The sequence below is a fragment of the Ictalurus furcatus genome, chromosome 2 (genome assembly GCF_023375685.1).
Source record: "Ictalurus furcatus strain D&B chromosome 2, Billie_1.0, whole genome shotgun sequence".
In the NCBI taxonomy this organism is placed as follows: domain Eukaryota; kingdom Metazoa; phylum Chordata; class Actinopteri; order Siluriformes; family Ictaluridae; genus Ictalurus; species Ictalurus furcatus.
Genome location: NC_071256.1, coordinates 12,836,893 through 12,861,717, shown reverse-complemented (window position 1 = coordinate 12,861,717; position 24,825 = coordinate 12,836,893). Strand labels below are relative to the sequence as shown.

Sequence of the window (24,825 nt, the reverse complement as noted above, 5' to 3'; positions counted from 1 at the left end):
ATTTTGAGTTTATGTATAAATAATAAATCAATTAACAACGTACTGAGTCCGAGAATTTGTGTTTTAATACAGAAAATGAAAACATTGAAAGTGTTTGAGGACACGGTGTCACGTGGTGCTGCACTTCCTCCACTGTTTGACGTTAGCGTTGCACCACGTGGACTCGTTCATTTCTTAGAACGTGCACAGGCGACGCAGGATACGCGCGGCGGCCATCTCGCGTACGCGTATACGTACGCGTAGTTAAACTAGCATTAATGCCATCTAGCGCTCAAGATTTTAACTTTGCATCGTCACGTGCCAGGTCAAAAGAATTACATCCGGGGCAGGTGGTTGGGTCAAACGGACAGGTTTTGCACTTTATAAACATCATGTTATTACGAGTAAGTATAAACTTATTATGAATATCTGAGTTTGTACGAATACATAATCGCTTATGTGTTTGTGTTGTCGTGTAGCATCAACGCTATAACGCGATACGCGTTTTAACGACCGACTGAACAGCAGTTAGAAGTCATTAGAGCTGCAACTCGAAACATTTATACAGGCATTATTATTATTATTATTACTATTATTAATATTATTATTAAAACTGTGACCCTGAAATCTCCCTGTGTTTTTCAGAGGGTGTTGCACTGTAGTGTATCTGCACTGAAGAGCACGCGGTCATTTCATCTCAGCGCGCAGTGGAGAAATCCTCTCATTCCCATCGTTGTGGAACAGACAGTAAGTCTGTTTCAGTCCACTCACACTGAAATGTCTGCTTAAATGTCTTAAAAGTTTGATTTGTACAGCGGTTTATTATCGACACAAAGCAGCTTTACAGAATGTAAATGTAGATCCCAAATGAACCACCCAGGGGCTACGGTGCCAAGGAAAAACTCCCCGAGAAGACGTGAGGAAGACAACCTTGACAGGAAGTCATCCTCTTCCGGGTGACACCTGGAAGTGTGTTGAGATGATGCTCAGGGTCTTAGTAATTACAGCAGCAGTTTTTAGGTACACGTCTGCAGTATTCTGGTAGGATTATAAAAAGAGAAAAGTTTGTTTAGGGTATCTACATGGAATCCTGCACAACAGTGATGCCAAAAGCGAATCGCAGGGGGGGGGGAAGTGAAGAATGCGTTAAACAAATGTAGGTCATTAGAAGGATGAATCAGGCAGGAGTGAGGGGTGAGAGGAGCCACAGCAGTAGAAGTGTCGGGATCTAGCACTGGCATCGCGTCAAGAATGAGGACTTTCCCCCCACAAGTCAGGTCATTCTTCATGTGAAAAAATAAGTACACCCCATGGAAATTGTTGGCGCTTTTTTTGTTGACATATTTGGACAAGCAAACATTTGCTCATCTTTGAAACAGTGCCTCAGTGATTAACAAAACCACAAGGAAAATTAGCTTTTTGAATCATTTATTCAACAGTAATGTCAATAGATGCGATATTCTTCAGTGGAAAAAGTACACCCTTGGCCTCAGAAGCTAGTATTGCTCCCTTTAGAAGAAATAATTTCCTGTAGGTGTTTTGCATTATTGTCCACCAGGCTTGCTGGGATTTTTGACCACTCTTCCATGCAATATTCTTTCAGTTGCAAGATGTTTGAGGGTTTTCTTGCATGTACTGCCCGTTTCAAATCCCCCCCACAACATTCACTGTGATTCAAATCCCGGCTTTGACTCGGCCATTGCATAACCCGCCATTTCTTTTTGAGCCATTCCTTGGTGGATTTGCTAGTGTGCTTACGATCATTATCCTGTTGAAAAGGTTCCAATTTTTGGACAGATGGTCTCACATTATCTTCAAGCACTCTTTGATTTGATGCAGAATTCATAGTTGAATCAATGAATGCAAGCTGTTCAGTCCCTGAGGCAGCAAAGCAACCCCAAACCATAACATTTCCACCACTGTGCTTCACAGTTGGTATTAGGGCTGCACCTGACGATTATTTTCATAATCGATTAGTTGACTGATTATTTTTTCGATTAATCGGACGGGGGCAAACTTCCAGTACCATTTTTTCATTTATTTAAAATAAATAGTGTTACAAATATAAATGTAAGACTAAAACTTTACACAACTGTTTGTCCAATTATATAAGACAGTAAAGAACCCAATACACACACACACACCAGAATATATATTAATAATTTAGGACTGTAGTTAATTCAGTGCTTTTTTTTTTGCATCTATAAAAAGTAATACATAAATACATATATAATATTACATATATAATATATTATATATATATATGTGTGTATGTATGTATGTGTGTGTATGTGTGTGTGTGTATATATATATATATATATATATATATATATATATATATATATATATATATATATATATATATAATATGCATTACTTTTTATGGATGCACAAAAAGCACAGAATTCTACAGTCCTAGGAATCCCTGGTTGATTGGTATAACCTGTCATTCCCCAGGGATTGGTACAAATACCAGGTTCAATTACATTTTATTGTTGGTGTGACATATAATTTGACTCTCTGAATTATCTTTTGTTTATTTTATCAATTAATGCGACACTTGAACTTGTCTACCACTCATAGGTTTTTGCAAATTATCATTTCATTTGTAATATATTTTGATACATTTAACAAAAAATATCCAATATTATGTAAAAACTTTCCTACGGACCCCCTGCAATTACACCACTGACCACTAGGGGTCGGCGGAAACGCTGCACTAGACGGTAGAGTGCACAGTGTATAGTGTATAGGACGTCATTTGGGACACAACTTTATTATTTACTCTCCGGAGCGTGTTTTCGGAACAGAAGTAACTATTGAGTAAACGCAGACCGACTAATCGATAACGACATTCGTTGACAACGATTTTCATAATCGATTATTATTGATTAGTTGTTGCAGCTCTAGTTGGTATGAGGTGCTTCTCCTAAAAAGCTCTTTGGTCAGTGCCAAACATGTCTGCTGTTACTGTGGCCAAACAACTCAATCTTTGATTCATCTGTCCAGAGCACATTATTCCAAAAGGCCTGATCTTTGCCTATATGCTCATTGGCAAACTGCTGTCTTGCTTTGCAAGACAGCAGTTTGCCAATGAGCATATAGGCAAAGAGTTAGTCGCAGGGCCTTTTCCTGGCACGCCTCCCATGCAGGTCAAATTTGTGCAATGCACTTTGACACAAACGGTTGCAAGACTTACTAGCAGGTCCTGTGTCTAAATTTTGGGGTTTTTGGTGAATTCTTTTTGCATCAGACGGTCTGCTCTCGGGCTGAATTTGCTGGGACAGTCAGTCCTGGACTAAGTGGCAGTCGTTTGAAATCTGCGTCACTTGTAGATGATTTTCCTTACAGTGGAATGATGTATTTTTAAATCTTCTTAAATCCCTTGCCAGACTCATAGGCATCCACAACCTTTTTTCTGAAGGCCTTACAGAACTCTTTAGATCTTGGCATGATGACACCACACACCTCAATAACAAAGAGAACACCAGACATTAGATATGAGAGGGGTATAAAAAAGACCGGTTCCACCTGCACTCCCTAAGCAGGTTCTAATCACTGACACCCGATCTTCAACACCTGATTTTAATTTTGTGGTGTGATAAATTTGAAGGTGGGATAAATGTGGGGTGTACTTATTTTTTCCATGTGACTGATCTGGGTTTTTTTTTGGGGGGGGGGGGGGTTAATTTAAATTGTGAAAATTACTACAAAATGTCAGTTTTATGTGCCATTTAATAGTGTATCACCTTTATAAATAGGCACGGTTTCAAAGAGGTTCAAATGCTTGCTTGTCCAAATATGTCAAAAAAGCCAACAACAACTTCAATACTTATTTTTTCACGACATAGAACATAGCACATTTTGTATCAGATCACCCGATTTGTAGGTGAGCAGAAATATTGGAACATGTGACTGACAGATGTTTCTTGTTACCCAGCTGTGTCCTGTTAAATTGATTGTTTAAACAGTAAATAGCTCTGAACGTCTACTCTTGGGTTTAGCCTTCAGTTTCACCTCTGAAGACTGCGTTTGTTGTTAAAACATGAAGATCAGAGCGTTGTCTATGGGAGAAAAGCAAGCCATTTTGAAGCTGAAAAAAGAGGGAAAATCTATCAGAGACATTGCAAAAAATTGGGTGTAGCCAATACAACAATTTGGAATGTCCTGAAAAAGAAAGATAGCAAGACAATAATCCAAAGCACACTGCCAACACAACAAAGGACTTTATCAGGGAGAAAAAGTGGAAGATTTTAGACTGGCCAAGTCAATCACCAGACCTTAACCCAGTTCAGCAGCATTTCACCTCCTGAAGAAGAGACTGAATGGGAAACCCTCCCTGAAACAAACAACAACTGATTAGAAACTGTGGTAAAAGCCTGGAGAAGCATCACAGAAGAAGAAACCAACAATTTGGTGGTGTCAATGAGTCACAGGATTGATACCGTTACTGTAAGCAAGGGATATGCAACCAAATATTAAGTGTTGTTATATTGTTATGTTGTTATGTTATATATAAATATTAAATACAAAATGTTTTATGTTTAACACATCTAGATGTAAATACGAGGAAATAAAAGCTGAAATCCTAAACACTCATCTCATATCCTTCTTTTGATCTCAAACCCAAATGTTTTTGGTGTATAGCACAAACAAATCAATTGGCCTCGATGTTCCAATAGTTTTGGAGGGGACTGTATTCATGCTGAAATATTTGTGATGTTCTGATTTGTTGTGATGAACTGTTTGAGCAGAGTTTACAGATGAGGAGGTGATCCACGTGGACAGATTAAGAGATTAAAGCACCGCTGCATCACTCTCATTAGACATTTAGAGATGTAGTGAGGGATAATGCTGCATTCAGCTACAGGATGTAACTCGTAATTCCCAACCTCCATCAAGGAAAAAACAAAGAAAACACCCCTTCAAATCTGGGGAAACCCAGGATGGCCTCCTCAACTCACTATGAGTTCTGCCGTATATACAAGTATTTGCTTTAGATCAGTCGGATTTCTTTTAGATCAAGCATCAACTCTTTCCTTCATTTCTCAGGGCCGAGGGGAACGTGCATACGATATCTACTCGCGCCTTTTGAGGGAGAGAATCATCTGTGTAATGGGTCCAGTAAGTATCTCCAAACATTACATGAGTCTAAGGAAGATTCTCATTTTTAAAAAAAACAAACTCTCCTGATCCCATTTGTCCACTCTCTTTTCTGTCCCCGCTTTTAGATCGATGACTCGGTGGCAAGTCTGGTGATCGCACAGCTGCTTTTCCTTCAGTCAGAGAGCAACAACAAGCCTATTCACATGTACATCAACAGTCCTGGTAAGACACTTTGGTCATCAGTATATGTACAATCGAGTGCAAAAGTTTGCGTACCCGAATGATAAAACCAAGATCGTTCCCCGTTCTTCACATTGTGAAATTTGGACATTTCCTCCTATATCAAATTTTGAAAATGGTGTGATTTCCTGAACTGAAATACAGTTCTCTTTTGCACATCAAGTTCAAGCATTATTCAGTCTGGTTTAGCTCCAGAATTGGAAGAAGAAAAACAAATTAAGACACCAAAACACTTCTTTTCTAAAGGCTCTAACTGCTCTATATTGATTTAATTAGCATTTCATTTGACATTTAACGTTACCCCTGTAATACAGAATATGTATGTAATATATATGACCCACTCACTTAAGCAAAGAGTATAAGCTTGTGATGGAAAGCAATCACTCTGTTCAGCATCATCATCCATATCAGTCTCTCTAGTCTCTTCTCGTGAGGTAAAATTCAGTCACAGTATTTGACAAACAGGAGCCTCAGCTTTGCTCTTCATTTGGCTGATCACTGTTATATTAAATAAACACAGATTAATTTAGCAGATTTTGTTCCGTCAGCTAAATTTGTCCGCTTCCATCTCTACAGTGTAAATAATGTTGCGTGTGTGTCGTAGATCATTTCACAGCTAGTATTTAGACCATTTAGGAACTCATTTCGCTATGGCACATGACCAACAACTTGATCAAAGCGTTCATGAAGAAAATACACTTAGCTAGCAAGCTAATAAATAAAACAGCTTTAAGTAGACACTTATTTAAACTCCAAAATTAGAAGTATATTTACTGTTCCCCCACCATTCATAAACCATGGGGATGCAAACTTTTGCTCTCAGCTGCTGAATAAGTCATTTGGATAGATGGACCATTTCATCAAAGAAAACCAAAAAAGGGGACCTGGATTTGAATATTTAATTCTGCTCAAATTCTGGTTTTCCAGGAACACATCAGTAATTCTTGCATCCTTTTATGTTCTGTAAGCGTCCTTGCGTGCGTCAGAGATTCTCGTTAGCGCAGTTGTCTCAAGAACGATTGAGATGAACTGATTACATTTTGGAATTGAGCCAAACAGGGCCGAGGTCACAGCAAGGTCAAATATCTGTAATAGTTTGGGGTTGTTTTTTTTTTTCAATATCTTCCTTCCTGTTTGAAATGTATGTTAAGGCAAATTAGAAACAAGAAGAACTAGACCTGTTTGCCTTGTGTTCTACTTGTTTATTTAATTTCTCTCATTTACATGTAGGTGGTGTGGTTACAGCAGGGCTGGCAATCTATGACACTATGCAGTACATCCTCAACCCGATCTCTACATGGTGTGTAGGCCAGGCTGCTAGCATGGGCAGCTTACTGCTGGCTGCGGGCACTGCGGGTATGAGGCACTCGCTGCCCAACGCACGCATAATGGTGCACCAGCCTTCTGGAGGGGCCAGGGTATGAAAAACAATGGGACTCGTACAGTGTTTTAATTGTTTGTTTTTGGGAGCATCTTAAAACTTTCTGATTGATTGATTTCAGGGTCAAGCAACAGACATCGCCATCCAGGCCGAGGAGATTCTCAAGCTTAAGAGACAGATTAACAACATCTACAGTAAACATACAGGGCAACCTCTGGAAACTATAGGTACTGTTTTTGTGAAGAAGGCTTGTAGCATATCACGCTGTATATTGAAAAGAAAAATATATATCCCGATGCCTATGAAGTGTACAGAGAAAGTTACTGCTTAGGACAGTATTTACTGTGCTTTGCACTTTTTTCCCCCACTTTTCCATGTTTGTTTGTTTTTAATTGTGAAACAAAGGTTAATTAACCAAAAAGAAGACACTTGTTGGTTGCATAGGTATTTATCCCCCTGATACAACCACTTTGGCTACAATTACAAGTCTTCTGGAGTATGCCTCAATTAGCTTTGCACATCTGGATCCCGATATTTTTTGCCCATTTTGACAAAATTGCTCAGCCTCTGTCAGATTAGATAGAGACTGTTGGTGAACAGCAATTTTCAAGTCTTTCCACTGATTCTTAACCGTATCGAGGTCTGAGTTTTAACCGGGCCACTCGATCATCCAGTGTAGCTTTGGCAGTATGTGCCATTGTTCTGTTATGTCACGAGTTATGCCACAGTCTCAACTCTCTTGCAAACGGGAACAGGTTTTCTTTTAGGATTCCCCTGTATATGACTCAATCCAACTTCCCTCTCAATCCTGACAAGTTTTCCAGTGCCCGATGAGAAGCATGACCACAACATGATGCTACCACCTTGTGCTTCACTGTGGGGATGCTGTGTTGAGTATTCCAGCAAACGTAGCACTTTGTGCCAAGGCCAAAAATTTAAAAGGTTTGGTGGGTCTCCAACAGGGGAGTTTTTTTTTGTTTGTTTGTTTGTTTTTCCTTTTCAGTAATGGCTTTCTTCTCTCCAGTCTTCCATAGTTTACATATAATCCCAAGGAGAAACATTTTCAGTTCCAGGTTTTTACACTACAAAAGTGGAAAAGTTCAAGGGGGTGAATACTTATCCAAAGCACTGTGTTGATCTTTTATTCATTAGTAAGTTGAGACATGCGAGTAGACCTATGTTCTAGTGAGAGGCCAGATTCAAGCTGCACTGTGCTTCGTGAGTTCTGCTGAAAAAGTCTTGATGTCATGACTTACTCTTACTAGTCATTCACTAATGTTCCTGAATGATTAAGCACTTTCAGACACATTTACCTGATAGCTTTGCCTTGGACATTTGTTCTTCCTCCACAGAGAGCGTGATGGAGAGAGACCGATACATGAGTCCTATGGAGGCGCAAGACTTTGGGATCATTGACAGGGTCCTGGTCCACCCTCCCCAGGCTGGGCAAGATGAGCCAGAGCTGGTCCAGAAGCAACCAACCACCTCAGCCAGCCCCTCTACCCCCTCCGAACCCTCAGTCTCAGAATTGGCCCAGTCTGGGGCCAGTCCACCTTCTTCTTACAAACCTGAACCGTGACGTGGCGTACCGGTCAGTGATTGGGCTCAGCCACTGGTACTGTCTGTCTGATATACAAATGTGAGCCTGTGTTGTGTGTATCACACTGTACTGATCAAGCCTCAGCCTGGGACAGTAAATACTGACAACATGAAGTCAAACCATTATGGACAAGTACAAGTCCCACTTGTAAGCTTGTAAAGTCCCATAACACTATGGGACTTTATCTTACTCATATGTGATGTACAAAAAGCCTTGTGATTTTTACCAATCAGGATCACCAATAAAAACAACTTGACATGTATAGGGTTTTATTTTGAAAGATAGTTGAAAAGTATAAACACACAAGGACACAAATGCAAATTCATGTACTTTTGACTGATTATTTACATGATGCTATATGTAACATTAGTTTGAATACATGTAACATTTACTTTTAATTGGGACACTGTAATGCAGGGTGCGTAACCCTTGAAAGACTGTTATCTAATAGAAAGTAAATAAGGGAAGAAAGAAGAAAAGTGTCATTTGAATTCCACAGAGTGCAGCACACAAAGAGTGCATAGCTTTTATTTCTTGAATGCTTTTTGTTTGCTTGGTTTCCTTCCATTGACCAAGCAAGAAAATAAGTTACTGTTAAAACCAAACAGGACCAGAGTCACATGACACTGCACCCTCCCCAGCCCTTCTTTTTGAGTTGCGTGGCCCAGCGCAGCCAGCCCAGGTTCGACTCTTGGTATGGGGGATAACGTAACGCGCCGATGCGCTCGAGTCCCCAGCCTCGCAGCATACACGCACGTCTGTGGCTGAACGTCTCAAAGCCCCAGCGGCCGTGATAGCTGCCCATCCCACTTGCACCTGAACATGCCAGTTGGGATTAAGGTTAACAAAAGATCTTTAGTATGCCTTGTATACATAAGTCATATCCTATCTGAGTCATTACCTATTCATTACCTTTTATATGTTTTTTTTTTTTTTTTTTAAGTAGAAGAAATTATTCAGCAAACGGGAAGAAACTTTTTATGTGGTTCAATTTATATAGCTAATAATTTTGATACATATACTGAATATTTTAATTCACATTTACAATTGTAAAGAGATCTAAAGAGATGACCTGTGTCTATGGGAATCCAAAACATATGGATAAATACAGCACAATTGATACACTGTGGTCTATGACAGTTGCACACTTACCAACTCCTCCAAAAGGCAAACCAGGAAGTGTCATGTGAACTATTCCGTCATTTGAACAAAACCCTCCGCTGGTGGTTTGCTCCAATACGGTATTCACCACCTGGGAACAAATTGTTGATTATGTCGAAGTTGATTATTGTCCAGTAACATCATGCCCAAATTGTTTTATTCCTCTTACACCACAAAAATTTGCCACGCAAAATTCTTTCTTTCTTTTAAATCAATTTGTAGTTACATTTTAGATAGTGGAACTTCCTCGAAGCAACTTGGTTCCTATTAACACATTATAGCAGTTATAATAAGTCATTCCTTCACCTCCTCTCCACTCTTTACTGAGAAACAGCAAACACTGAAAAAGTGCTGACACTGGAGACTCCTTCCATAAATGTTAAACGTCTCCTTCGAGAAAATTTCGCAATATCAACGATTATACATTTTTCCTTGTTAAATAACATTTCACAATTACACTTTGTGGAGGGTACACGTGTAATTCCCTGTGTAAGTTACTCTAGAAATAATAACGTATATAGCGATGACGCATTAGATCGAGCGTATTAATATGAACTCGTGATTTGGTCTGCAGCTGGAAATACTGTTATAGAAAAATGATCGTCATCTGACCAATCAGATTTGAGAATTCAGTAATGCCGTGGTATAAGTACACATACTGTACACATACAGTTCAGGCCAGAAGTTCACATACACTGAGGGTAAAGACATTCGAACTCAACGTTTCACAACTCAGTCAACTTTATTTCAAGAAGAAATCATGTCAAAATAATCTCTAAAAGAGAGATTCGTTTCAGCTTTTATTTACAAGATCAGATTTTGAATGGGTCACTCATTTGGTGGCATTGCCAAGCTTCTCACAATACTTGGCCAGACGTTTTGCTCATTCCTCAAATCATACTTTTTAAGTCCAGTGCCCAAAATGTTCTATGTTATTCAGGTCAGGGCTTTGTGATGGCCAAAACGTTCACTTTGTTGTCTTTAAATCATTTTGTTACAACTTTGGAGGTATGTCAATGATCATTGTCCTGCTGGAAGTCCCAGTTGCGACCAGGTTTTAGACTTTCTAGCTTGATGTCTTGCGTCACTATTTCTAGATGATCCTCCTTCCTCGTGATACCTTTTGTTTGGGAAGTGCACCAGTCCCTGTTCCAATAAAACACCCCAGAACTTGATGCTGCTGCCACCTCCATGCTTCATCATTGAGATGTTGTTCTTTTGGAATAAAAGCTACCCTTTTTATGCCGTACAAAGTGCTGATGATTATGTTCCATTTTGTTTCATGTGACCAGAGAGTACTCCTCCAAAAGGATGCTGATCACCTGCAAATTTTCAGTCTGGCTTTAGAGTGAGGGATTCTTCCTTGCACAACAGCCTTTCAAGGCATGACGATGTAGTACTCTTTTAATGGTGGATGTACATACTTTGGTACCTGATGCCTCCAAACTCCTTTCACCAGTTTCTTTGTTGTCGTCTTTGGGTTCAGTTCAACCTTTTGGACCAAAATATGTGGCTCTTTCCTGAACGATGCAGTGTCAGTGTGGTCCCAAAGTTTGTATATTTCGTTCATACAGATGCATGGAAACCTTTGAGCCATTGGAATTTTGATATAGTGAATCGAGTGTTTTTAAACGACCTCTGATGTGAACAAAGTAGATGCCCCCATTTGCTTTGCCAAATGAAATCTATCATAACATGTTTGGAGTTGTGAAAAAATGAGATTGAATATTTTTAGCCCAGGTGTATGTAAACATTTGACTTCGATTGTACACAGTTTCCAGTTTATACATGTGGCTTATATTTACATTCACTGGCTATTTTATCAGGTACTCTTTCCATATAGGTACAATATGCACAATTTATCAGCAGATATTATTTAGGTTGTGGATCATTCTTTCCATGGCAGGGGCACTAACATGGTGTGTGCATGATCATGCACAGCTAAGATTTTCATCTCAGCGCCACTGCTGGTTTAAGCAATAAATGGGCGGTTATGCATCTGTATCTATTGTATACCTACAAAAGTGCACATGTATGATATCTAATAATGGTAGGTATAAGATACCTTTCTCTAATAATCTGGCAACTGGGTGTATATCTGTGTAATAAGGTGAATTTCCCTTCTTTTTTCAGCTCATATTCAGTCAAAAGGTCTGGAAGTGTCCTGGCTTCCTACCTGAGACTGATCAGAAAAAACATAGAGTGCCAGTGGCTTCTCTCTCTCGTTGATGAAACGGATGCCTTGCTCTAGAGACTCCACAGTGATGATGGGAAGAATGGGGCCAAAAATTTCCTCTTGCATTAGAGCGTCTGATTCTGGCAAGTCCACAGTCACTGTTGGAGCTGGAGACAGGAAGAGAGGAGGATGATAAGACAGATCAGCAATAAAATTGCAGTACGAATCTAGCCGGGCTTTTTTTTTTTCTATTTCATTTTCCTATTATTAGCTTTTAGGTTTCCATTGCTACCGTCTACTTTTTGAAGTACCTCACGTCCTTTGCAAATAAGGGTCTGCCTCAATCAGTTTTCTGAGATTCATACAAATAAAATCAATAAACCATGACTGCAAACAAAACGGTATAAATTAGAGAAATGATTATTTCCACACTCCCCAGCTCATACTTTCTCACCGATGTATTTGTCCTCTTTCACACCTTCTCCTCCTATAACCACCTTTCCTTGAGACTTTTCCAGGAGCTCCATGAGTCTGTTCCAGTGTCTATCAGTGACAATTCGGCCGTAGTCTGGGCTCTCCTGAATCTGAGGCCCATAGAAGCTCTGCAAGGCTTCTATAATCATGGGAATTAGTGCATCTCGCATCTCTGCTGTGCACAGAACATAATCTGGTGCCACACAGCTCTGCCCTGCATTGAAAAACTTGGCCCATACAAGCCTCTTTGCGGCAGTCTTGATGTCTACGCGGCCGTAAATGAGGCATGGGCATTTCCCACCCAGCTCCAGAGTGACTGGGGTGAGGTGCACTGCGGCTGCCTGCAGGATCTTTCGTGCCACCGCCTGAGAGCCTGATCGAAAGTCAAGGGGATTTAAGGAAAATGAGAAAGGAGTCACAATGTCAATGAATCAGTCTAACCAGTTTTTATAAAGACAAAAACAAACAAAAAAAAAAACCATCGGTCTTACAGTGGCTCACACCTACCTGTGTAGAAAATGTGATCAAATCTGTTCTGCAACAATAATTTGGTTTCCTCTGCTCCTCCACAAATAACAGCGAAGCATTCCTGACCGAGCAATTGAAAAAGTCCAGAGTCGTGGAACAAACATGAAAGTTGTACAGAGAGCTAAAGCATGTACTAAATGAAATGTTGCTCAATTGTCAGCAGAAGGTTGAGAAAGGCCAGTCTTGAGTTACTGCAATTTTATTCTATAAATAATTTTTTTTATCATTCAAAAGAGTCCTGGATAAACTAAAGTAAGTGCAGTGACTCATTAGTCATCTTTGGTAGTAAGCTTTAGTGTAAGAAATTCAAAAACAAAATGGCCTTACCTGAGACAGGTACTTTGGTATTAGCTCTGAGAGGAGTTGCTCGGTTGCTTGACTGATTTCTGAGGGCTTCAGAACAGCACAGTTGCCTACGCAATAAAATACAGTTATGCTCATGAATTTACATACGCCTTGCAGAATCTGCAAAATGTTAATAATTTAAAAAAAGAGGGATCATAAAAATTGCATTGTTTTTTTTTAGTCCTGCCCTGAATCAGGTATTTCACATTACAGATGTTTACATGTAGTCCACAAGACGCAATAATAACTGAATTTACACAAATGAACCAGTTCAAAAGTTTACATACGCTTGATTATTAATACTGTGTGTCGTTACCTGGATGATCAGTGACTGTGTTTATGTTTTGTGATAGTTTTCATGAGTCCCTTGTTTATCCTGAGCAGTTAAACTGCCCACTGTTCTGCAGAAAAATCCTCCAGGTCCTACACATTCTTTACTTTTCCAGCATCTTCTGTATATTTGACCCCTTTCCATCAGTGACTATATGATTAAGATCCATCTTTTCACACTGAGGACAACTGAGGGACTCGTACACGACTATTACAAAAGGTGCAAACATTCCCTGATGCTTAAGAAGGTAACATGATTGGGGGGGGTATAAACTTTCAAACAGGATGATTGGTGTAAATTGTTATTATTTCGTCTTCTTGGAAACATTTAAACATCTAATGTAACTTCTGAAGGGTGGTACTAAATGAAATTATATATATATATATATATATATATATATATATATATATATAAAATATTTAAACAATAATTTACACCGATCATCCTGTTCAGAAGTTTACACCCCCCTGGCTCTTAATATATCATGTTACCCTCTTGACCATCAGTCGTTGATCATCCAAGTAACGACACTCAGTATTAATAATCAAGCATATGTAAACTTATGAACTGGATCATTTGTGTAAATTCAGCTATTATTGCATCTTGTGGACTATATGTAAACATCTGTTATGTGAAACAGCTTATTCAGGGCAGAACTAAATAAATAAACAAAATGCAATTTTAATGATCCCTCTTTTTTTTAATTAACATTTTTGCAGATTCTGCAAGGGGTGTGTAAATTTATAAGCACTAGAGGGTTTTAACCCTTAAGTGCTAAGATCAATTTATAGGTCACTTTCTATACAAGCATCTGTTAAATTAATAAATGTAAATGTAATTTTCCCTTAAAAAAATATTTGAAAAGAGTTTCCCTTTATAATCTATACAACTTCTAGGGGGGAAAAAAACCCTGTATGTCTACCTGCAGCAATAGCACCAATCAATGGTGCTAAAATGAGCTGGAGAGGATAGTTCCATGCGCCGATGATCAAAACAACGCCTAATGGTTCTCTGCGTACAAAGCAGTCATCTAGTTTTGTTGCCTAAAATACAAGCAAAGAAAATGGGAGAGAGAGAGAAACACAGACATGTCGCTAATGTACTTAATGCTGTGCAATAACACCTGGAAAATATCTAACTTGGTCATGACGGAAGCATTTCACTATTGGTTTGGTTCTGTAGCTTTGGTGCTTGTTTGAACAGGAAAAAAAAAAAAGACAAAAGCAGAAGCAAAATCCATCACTCAAAAGTTACACCATGCACATTACTTACCAAGTTTTTGCCCACATAGCTCGGCTGCAACCAGGCTTCCAAGTTACAGATGGTATAACGAAGCTCGTTGGCCACCAAGTCGATTTCTGACATCACTGCTTCAAACTTGGGCTGCAGAAACATCCGAGATGATTATGGTGGACCTGAGCAGCCATTAGAAAGTGTATGCATGGTGTGTATGCGTGTGCATGTACCTTGGTGAGGTCTTTATGCAACGCCTCCAAGATCTGTGCCTCATTATCCTCTAGTAAAGACAGCAGAGCCTCCAGCTGAGTGAGACGGAAATGGAGGGGTACGGTCGTGCCGGACCGGAACGCAGCCCTAAGTCTCTCGATCACCTGCTTCTGACTTTCCATTTCAAGCACACCTTGGAAAGAGAAAACCAGTGGAAGACAAAGTGAGGTTGAACTTCCTAAACAATCTTGTGTTACGACCAGATCTCAGAATCTGTGAAACACAAAAGAACTCACTGCTACATCATGACACTTCAGCTTTGATGAGATTGATGTTAGCTTGCACTACCTACAACCAACAACAAAAAGGTTGTTGATACCTGACCATCACACCCATATCTGGTTCTTCTCCAAATCTGTTAGTCAAGTTTGAAGCACACAATTGTATAGGATATCCTCGTATGCTGTAGCATTACAGTTTCCCTTCACTGGGACTAAGGGGCCCAAACATGTTCCAGTATGACAATACCCCTGTGCACAATGCAAACTCCATGAAAACATGCTTTGTTAAGACTGGAGTGGAAGAACTGTCAAGCTGTCAAGTAACATAATTCTTTTTCGAAATGGTCCAGAGCTGTATCGATTCAAGCCAGAATATACAAAGAATTTCAGTGGCTTGCAGAAGAGGAAGAAGAGAGACTGAGCCAGACAGGAGAATGGAAACTGTATCTGGTTAAAGGCATCACTGACAACAGAGGCCCAAATCAACCCTGAGGTCTTTCAGCTGCATTGACACCGTGAGCCTGACTGTATCCTTGTCTGCCGAGGCCCGAGTCATGGCCTCGTAACCCTTCCATGTTTACGAATAATTTGACCCAGAGGTAGCGTCTATAAAGAAAAAGCAGTGGGCCTAAAACAGAACCTTGAGGAACACCAAACTTTTGTAAGATCTTGGAGATAAAGACTGGAGATGTGATGTTGGCCTATAGCTGGACAATTGACAGGGGTCGAGGTCAGGTTTTTTTAATCAGGGGTTTAATAACTGCTAGTTTAAATGACTTTACGTAGCCAGTACTAAGGGAAGAATTGAATATTTTTAGAAGGGGTTTCCCCGTGACCCTGAAGAGGATAAACGGTATAGAAGATGGATGGATGGATGGATGGATAGAAGGGGTTTGATTACTTCTGGAATAATCTGTTTGAAGAAACATGTAGGTAAGGGATCGAGTTTTTCAGAAGACCCCTACTTTGTTGTTACAACAGCCTCCACTCTTCTGGGAAGGCTTTCCACTAGATTTTGGAGTGTGGCTGTGGGGATTTGTGCTCGTTCATCCACAAGAGCTTTATTGAAGTTTGGTCTTGACATGGGGGCGAGGAGGAATGGGGGTGCAGTTGGTGTTCCAGTTCATCCTGAAGGTGTTCAGTGGGGTTGAGGGTCAGAGCTCAGTGCAGGACACTCAGGTTCTTCCTCACCAACTGTGGCAAACTATGCTGGTATGGACCTTGCGTTGTCATGCTGGAACGTGTTTGGGCTAGACTGCTTAGTTCCAGTGGAGAGTGATCTTAAAGCATACAAACACTGAAAAAAAATCTGATTTGAGATGTTCAAGTTTACGTGTCACAATGTACAACCTGACACAAAACGTATGCTGAATAACCAAGGATCGCTTACGTCCTCTCAGACACACTGCAAAACCTATGGGGATGTTTGGCCACAGAAGCTGCTTCTTCTTCTTCTTATCATTATTATTATTATTATTATTATTATTATGAGACTCCAAATACTAAACGCAACTCCTCCTAGAGCTTTCAAGTTACATGCACCAAACTAGCCACTGACCTTCAGCCTGTTCTGAAGTTTCAATCTGGGTTTTTGTTTGTTTGGTGGTTGTTGTTGTTGTTTTCACTCATTGCAAATTCCCAAAAACTCCCATAGACTTACGATGACGGAATGACCAGAGTCTGGTTCAGAATGTTCATGACTGAAACTCCAACTATCAAAACTCTCACACACCTGTGTGCACACAGCCTGAAGCCCCTCCTCTCTCCCTCTCACTCTGTCAGTGTACCTGTAACAGAGACTCTCACTTCATCTATCCATCTATCCCTCTGTCAGTGTACCTGTAACAGAGACTCTCACTTCATCTATCCATCTATCCCTCTGTCAGTGTACCTGTAACAGAGACTCTCACTTTATCTATCCATCTATCTATCTCTCTCTCCCTCTGTCAGTGTACCTGTAACAGAGACTCTCACTTCATCTATGTATCTCTCCCTCTGTCAGTGTACCTGTAACAGACTCTCAATTCATCTATCTATCGATCAATGCCACACTCTCTCCATCCATCTCTCTATCAATCTACCAGTAGTGCGTTCTCCACACTCTCTCTCTCGCTCCATATTTCTTTATCAATCTACCCTGCATATATTTCTGTATCACTCTCACTCCTACTAATAACACTCTCTCCATCTATCTACTTGTGTCACTCGCTCACTCCATCTGACGTTCTACTTGTCTCACTCTATTTGTCACCTATCTCTCTACCAGTAACCATTTATCTCTCTCTCTGTCAGTCGCCCTTTCTTTCTTTCAACTTCAAACCATTGAAGCTTATGAAATAGTTTCAAACTTTCAGACTGTCGTGACAAACTTTACCTACCCTGCTGAAGAAAACACAACAACAACAACAGAAACCATTAAGGTCCTTAATGGTATCCATTAAGGACCTATAATATAGTGATGGTTTTAATGGTTAGCTGATGGTTTGTAATGGTATTTGTAGTGGAAACCATTTGAATTTCTGTCATAGTTTCTATTGTTTGTTTGTTTTTTCAGCAGGGTATGTACTTCTTTTTGTAACAAACAAACAAACAAACAACAACAACAACAACAACAACAAATGAACTGGTTAAGTATAACCCTGTTAGTGGCTGTAACTTTCATGTAACATGGTGAAATGTCTGGTTCCAAGAAAGCTTTCACAAACACAGTGCTGTGATATTTCCCCTCTTTACAGAAAGCTTATCAAGACTTAAGCACATATCAAGGCTGGCTATCATCACATTCCCGGCCAGTAACCGTCTTCATGTGTAACTGTCTCTATAAAACGCTCTTGTCACAGCACCATGGTGATGTGAGCTACACTGTAAAGTTAGGCTTCACGCGCACCAGCAGCCGGAAACAGACGCGTTGTAGTCAAACAAGTTTTTTTTTTTTTTTTTTTAAACAAAACAAGCTTCATGAGGTGAAAAAGTATTCGTACTTACACTCGTCGTGACGCTTAGTCTAAAACTTTACCAAGTCTAGTTCGTGAAGCCTTCGTGAAATCAGTGCTCTGGAGCTGTGAAACCGCCGGTTTCAGTCTTGAGGTGTTTCCGGGTGTCAGTGTGTGAGGAGGAGGAGAAGAAGAAGAAGAGGGAAAAAAAAGAACAAGTTTGTCAAGTTTGTCACCCGAGCACAGAAGGAAGACACACAAATTCACTTAAAACACGACAAAACATTTCCCCTGTCCCAGAAAAACACACAGAGAACACGGTGCAGTCGTAGGTCTGTATCATGTAACGTGATCCTGAAAAAAGGTGCAGATTCATTACAGTAAACCGGAAATCTAAATATTTTCTTTTATTTCTTTTTATGTTGCAGCTAAATTTTACGTTGAGTCGGAAAACTTTCGGAAAACACTGTTTCTGGATTTTTGCTGAAAAAAAACAACCCCTTCATGTAATTTGTAATGGCTTTAATGGTTATAATGGGAATTGCATTGGATTTAATGGAAAGTGGAAAGTGTAATGTCTCTGTGGTAATTTAATGCCTTCTGGTTGCCTACGTTATGTCTAGTTGATACCATTAAGGACCAATAATATGGTAATGGTTATAATGGGAATTGTATTGGTTTTAACGGAAACTGTAATGGCCCCTGTGGGTCTCTACTGGTTTACTTATTTGTCGTCTTCTGTTGGTGGCATGTTATGTCTAGTGGATACCATTAAGGAACAATAATGGTAATGGTTTTCTTGGTTATAATGGGAATTGTATTGGTTTTAATGAAACTGTAACGGCCTCTTTGGGTCTCTACTGGTTTACTGATTCATCGTCTTCTGTTGGTGGCATGTTATGTCTAGGGGATACCATTAAGGACCAATAATATGGTAATGGTTATAATGGGAATTGTATTGGTTTTAACGAAAACTGTAATGGCCCCTGTGGGTCTCTACTGGTTTACTGATTTGTCGTCTTCTGTTGGTGGCATTTTATGTCTAGTGGATACCATTAAGGACCAATAATGGTAATGGTTTTCATGGTTAGCAGATGGTTTGTAATGGTATTTGTAGTGGAAACCATTAGAATTTCTGTGATGGTTTCTATACCTTGTCCAGGGTGTACCCCGCCTTGTGCCCGATGCTCCCTGAGATAGACTCCAGGTTCCCCGCGACCCTGAAGGATAAGTGGTATAGAAGATGGATGGATGGATGGTTTCTATTGGGGTTTTTTTTCCCCAGCAGGACTGTTTCCACCACGGGGGGGATAAATAGAAACAGTAATTGTGACTTTATATCTCACAATTTTGAGTTCATGTTCCACAGTTTTGACGTTATTTCTCACAATTACATCAAAAGTTTACATCTCACAATTCTGACTTTTTTTTGCTCGCAATTTAGACATCCACTTGACATTTAATTACAAAGAATGCACAGACAAAATCAATCATTCTCTGTAAATAGGCTATATATGCACTACACTCATCACCTAGTCAAGACAAGGAAAAGCAGACACTAGCGCATGCTCAACAATTCTGAAATTTGTTCTCAAATTTACAAGTTCACATCGCACAATTTGGACTTTATTTCTCACAATTACCAGTTTACTCACAATTCTGACTTTACCATGTACTCAATTCAATTCAATTCAATTTTATTTGTATAGCGCTTTTTACAATAGACATTGTCTCAAAGCAGCTTTACAGAAATATCAACATGGTATACAGATATTAAAGGTGCGAATTTATCCCAACTGAGCAAGCCACTGAGTGGCGACGGTGGCAAGGAAAAACTCCCTAAGATGTTTTAAGAGGAAGAAACCTTGAGAGGAACCCGACTCAGAAGGGAACCCATCCTCATCTGGGTAACAACAGATAGTGTGAAAAAGTTCATTATGGATTTATATGAAGTCTGTATGGCCTTAGGAGCAGCCGTAGTCCCAGCAGTCTGGAATTAGAGAAGATTTGAGCTCCATCCAGAGGCAGAAAGGATCTGGATCTCTAGTATCTCCATAAATTCATGTGGGGCTCGGCGAAAGGAGAGAGGGAGAAAAAAGATAATTATGACTGCGAAGTAGTAGAACAGAATCTAGTCAGGGTAGGCTTGAGTAAACAAATACGTTTTAAGCCTAGACTTAAACACTGAGACTGTGTCTGAGTCCCGAACACTAATAGGAAGACTGTTCCATAACTGTGGGGCTCTATAAGCGAAGGCTCTTCCCCCTGCTGTAGCCTTCACTATTCGAGGTACCGTCAAATAGCCTGCATCTTTTGATCTAAGTAGGCGTGGCGGATTATATAAAACCAAAAGGTCGCTTAGATATTGTGGCGCGAGACCATTTAGTGCTTTATAGGTTAATAAAAGTATTTTATAGTTAATGCGAGATTTCACTGGGAGGCAATGCAGTATTGATAATATCGGTGTGATATGGTCGTACCTTCTAGTTCTAGTTAGGACTTTAGCAGCTGCATTCTGGACTAACTGGAGCTTATTTATATTCCTACTGGAACATCCAGACAGTAAGGCATTACAGTAATCTAATCTAGAGGTGACGAATGCATGAACTAGTATTTCCGCATCATGTAGTGACAATATGTTTCTTATTTTAGAAATATTTCTGAGATGAAAGAAGGCTATCCTAGTAATATTATCTACATGAGCATCAAATGATAGGCTGGAGTCAATAATCACTCCAAGGTCTTTAACTGCTGCACATGATGAAACAGAAAGACCATCCAGAGTAACCATGTGATCAGAAAGATTACTTCTAGCTACACGTGGGCCTAATAAAAGTATTTCTGTTTTATCAGAATTAAGTAGAAGGAAGTTAGTTAACATCCAATGTCTAATGTCCTTTACACAATCCTCAGCTTTACTAAGCTTCTGTCTGTCCTCTGGCTTCGCTGAAACATACAACTGTGTATCATCAGCATAACAGTGGAAGCTAATTCCATGTTTACGAATAATTTGACCTAGGGGTAGCATATATAAAGTAAAGAGCAGTGGGCCTAAAACAGAACCCTGTGGAACTCCAAAAGTAACCTCAGTACGCATGGAGAATTCACCATTTACATCTACGAACTGATAACGATCGGTCAGATAAGACCTGAGCCAGGAGAGGACTGTTCCCTTAATACCAACAACATTTTCTAATCTATCAAGGAGAATAGTGTGATCTATAGTATCAAAAGCTGCACTAAGGTCGAGTAACACAAGCAGCGAGACACAACCCTGATCGTAGGTCAGTAGAAGGTCATTTACTACTTTAACTAATGCTGTCTCTGTGCTATGATGAGGTCTAAACCCTGACTGATACATTTCATGAATGTTATTCCTATCTAAGTACGAGCATAACTGCTTTGCTACAACCTTTTCTAAAATCTTAGAGATGAAGGGGAGATTTGATATTGGTCTATAGCTGGACAATTGAGACGGGTCAAGATCAGGTTTTTTAATCAAGGGTTTAATAACTGCTAATTTAAGTGATTTAGGTACATAGCCAGTGCTTAGGGAAGAATTGATTATATTTAGAAGTGGTTCAATTACTAGTATGTTGTAGATGTCCACTTAACACAGTACCAGAAATGGACTCGTAATTGTGAGAAAAAACTTCAGAATTGTCAGACGTTAACTCAAAACTGCTAGAAAAAAAGTCCGAATCGTGAGATATAAAGTCACAATTGTGAGAAATAAAGGAAACAGGCTTCCATATGATTTAGTCGCAGTTTGGATTTCTTTGGTAGAGTTGTGAGATACATTTTCACCCCCCCCCCCCCCCCAGCTTCCATGAGAGAGAGCGAGCGAGCTGATTCAGTTGTACCGATGATTTAAATGATATACTTTATTGTACGTCCCACATAATTTCACACCTACTTTTGCTTCTTTTATCATGTGCCAGATTTAAACAACACAAAAATGAATAATTTTTTAACAGGAGCCTTAACTAGAGACTGTTGTGTGTGAAAATCAACACATTGCCCAGCTGCCACATGATGGGATAATTGCTGACAGAGCAGGCATACAGGTGTTCCTAATAAAGTGGTCATATTAGAATAGTGTCAAATTATTTATAAATAAAAAAAACATGAGACATTATGGTTGCATATTCACTCCCATTGTTGTGAAACTGTTACATGATCTCAATATAACTACACCTGTTTGTTACAGAACATATACTATATGGTCAAAATAACATATGTTATGTTACATTTCCCATTCCAAATTTAGTCCCTCCTTTGCTGCTATAAAAACACTTCTCTCTTCTGGGAAAGCTTTCCACTAGATTTTGGAGCGTGGCTGTGGGGAATTGTGCTCATTCAGCTACAAGAGCTTTAGTAAAGTCAGGCGCTTATGTGGCGAGGAGGACTGGGGTGCAGACGGTGTTCCAGTTCATCCTAAAGGTGTTCAGTGGGGTTGAGGTCAGGGACACTCGAGTTCTTCCACACAAACCTTGGCAAACCATGTCTTCCTGGAGCTCGCTTTGTGCACAGGGGTATTGTCATGATGGAACAGGTTTGGGCCTCTTAGTTCCAGTGAAAGGAATTCATAATGTTAAAGCATACAAAGACATCCTATACAATTGTGTACTTCCAACTTTGTGGCAACAGTTTGGGGAAGGTCCACATACACATGCAGTCCTTCACCAAAAGTCAGTAACCAAGAAAGGAGGGGATTAATCAGAGAAGCAACCAAACCTGGGGAACTCTGAAAGAGCTGGAGAGACCCACAGCTCAGAGACGAGCAGCTGTTTATACGATAACCATAGCCTGGATACTCCGCAATACTGGGTGTTCTGCAAGCCTAGTGAGACATGAAATCCCGTTTGGAGTTTGCCAAAAGAGATGTCGGGGACTTGAGAATACCTTTCCTCGTTTCCCTGGTGAGAATATTTGAAATTTTGGCACAAAGCAGTACACTTGGCACAATCCCAAGACTGCTCATGACCCTGAGATCACCATCTCAACAGTGAAGCATGGTAGTGGCAGCATGATGTTGCGGGGATGCGTTTCATCAGCAGGGAGTCAAGTCAAGTTGCTTTCATTGTCATTTCAAACATATACAGCTGGTACAGTACACAGTGAAACGAAACAACGTTCCTCCAGGACCCTGGTGCTACAAAAAACAACACACTAACCACATGAGATGAAACGTAACTAAATAAGACCTACACATTCTACATAATGTGCATGTGCAAATGTACACAAACACCACAAGACAGTACAGTAGCTACTAAAATAGGACAATGGGCACAGTACGTGACCGTGTAGCTTCCATAAAAATAACAATCTAATAAAAAATGTTGTGAATATAAACATATGACAGTATTCGGTAGGTTAGCTTTAACTACATGTAGACATAGCAGTTATTGCAGTAGCAGCCAGGTAAAGAATAGAGTGGTGACAAGGAATTAAACATAATATTTTTATAAGTACAGTAACAGAAAAAATACAGGTAGTCAGTAGAGAAATGTGCAAAAATTGCAAGGAGAGTGGGATGGTTCAGTTCAGTATGAGTGAGTGTGCGTGTTTGTGCGAGTCCAGTCTCGGAGTATTGAAGAGTCTGGTGGCTTGGGGAAGAAGCTGTTACACAGTCTGGCCATGAGGACCCGAATGCTTTGGTACCTTTTTCCAGACAGCAGGAGAGTGAAGAGTTTGTGTGAGGGGTGAGTGGGGTCATCCACAATGCTGGTGGCTTTGTGGATGCAGCGTGTGGTGTAAATGTCTATAATGGAGGGAATAGAGACCCCAGTGATCTTCTCAGCTGTCCTCACTGTCCGCTGCAAGGTCTTGTGATCCGATACGGTGCAATTTCCAAATCAGGCAGTGATGCAGCTGCTCAGGATGCTCTCAATGGTTCCTCTGTAGAATGCAGTGAGGATGAGGGGCTTTTTTCAGCCTTCGCAGAAAATAGAGACGCTGCTGGGCTTTTGTAGTTAGGGAGCTGGTGTTGAGGGACCAGGTGAGGTTCTCAGTCAGGTGAACACCAAGGAATTTGGTGCTCTTGACGATCTCCACGGAGGAGGTCAGAGGTTCAAGCCCCAGCACAGCCAAGCTGCCAATGTTGGGCCCTTGAGGAAGGCCCTTAATCCTCTCTGCTCCAGGGGCGCTGTATCATAGCTGACCCCAACTTCCTAAAACAAGCTGGGATATGTGAAGAAAATAATTTCACTGTGCTGTAATGTACGTTGCAAATAAACTGTTCTTCTTTTGCTTTGTCCACATTGAGAGACAGGTTGTTGGCTCTGCACCAGTCTGTTAGTTACTGCACCTTCTCTCTGTATGCTGACTCGTTGTTCTTGCCGATGAGACCCACCACGATCATCGGTGTCATCGGTGAACTTGAGATGATTGGAGCTGTGCGTTGCTACACAGTAGAGTCAGCACCACCACCACCACCACCATCCTGATAAAGTCCTTTGTTCAATTGGCAGCATGTTTTGGATCAGTGTCTGTGAAGGTAGTTGGTGATGTCAATGATTGTTCTTTTTGGGGTCTTTCTTCACAGGGCTCACAATGATTGTCATCAGCTGTTGTTGTATTCATTCTGTCGATTGCTGTTGCTATGCCCAATGCTTGTACAATGCCTCTGATTGATTTTCCTCAGCTTCAAAATGACTTGCTTTTCTCCCATACACAGCTCTCTGATCTTCATGTTGGTTTATCCTTTTTAACAAACGCAGTCTTCACAAGTGAAACTGACAGCTAAACCCTAGAGATGTTCAGAGCTATTTATTGTTTAAAACACTCCATCTAACAGGACACAGCTGAGTAACAAGAAACACCCGTCAGTCACACCTTCCAT

The 24,825-nt window shown here is 40.2% G+C and overlaps 2 protein-coding genes across 3 annotated transcripts; one reads left to right on the top strand and one right to left on the bottom strand.

Annotated features, from left to right (window-relative positions):
* Window positions 1-285: 285 nt before the first annotated feature.
* Window positions 286-8,563, top strand: clpp (caseinolytic mitochondrial matrix peptidase proteolytic subunit). Its single transcript, XM_053648667.1, has 7 exons — window positions 286-383; window positions 625-726; window positions 5,032-5,103; window positions 5,211-5,307; window positions 6,556-6,743; window positions 6,828-6,933; window positions 8,059-8,563. Exons 1-7 carry the CDS (start codon window positions 372-374, stop codon window positions 8,283-8,285), a joined length of 804 nt encoding a protein of 267 aa, XP_053504642.1. The 5' UTR covers window positions 286-371; the 3' UTR covers window positions 8,286-8,563.
* aldh3b1 (aldehyde dehydrogenase 3 family, member B1) lies at window positions 8,559-18,365 on the bottom strand. Of its 2 annotated transcripts, XM_053648655.1 has the most exons (11): window positions 18,034-18,101; window positions 15,064-15,115; window positions 14,788-14,960; window positions 14,594-14,704; window positions 14,244-14,364; window positions 12,973-13,058; window positions 12,625-12,706; window positions 12,098-12,490; window positions 11,644-11,810; window positions 9,459-9,558; window positions 8,559-9,122 (listed from the first exon to the last, which is right to left on the bottom strand). In XM_053648655.1, the coding sequence occupies exons 3-11, from the start codon at window positions 14,947-14,949 to the stop codon at window positions 8,923-8,925; spliced, it is 1,422 nt and encodes a 473-aa protein (XP_053504630.1). In that variant the 5' UTR covers window positions 14,950-14,960; window positions 15,064-15,115; window positions 18,034-18,101; the 3' UTR covers window positions 8,559-8,922. The 2 variants fall into 2 exon arrangements, with proteins under 2 accessions (XP_053504630.1, XP_053504621.1); XM_053648646.1 differs by lacking the exon at window positions 15,064-15,115 and having other exon boundaries at window positions 18,034-18,365.
* Window positions 18,366-24,825: the final 6,460 nt, after the last annotated feature.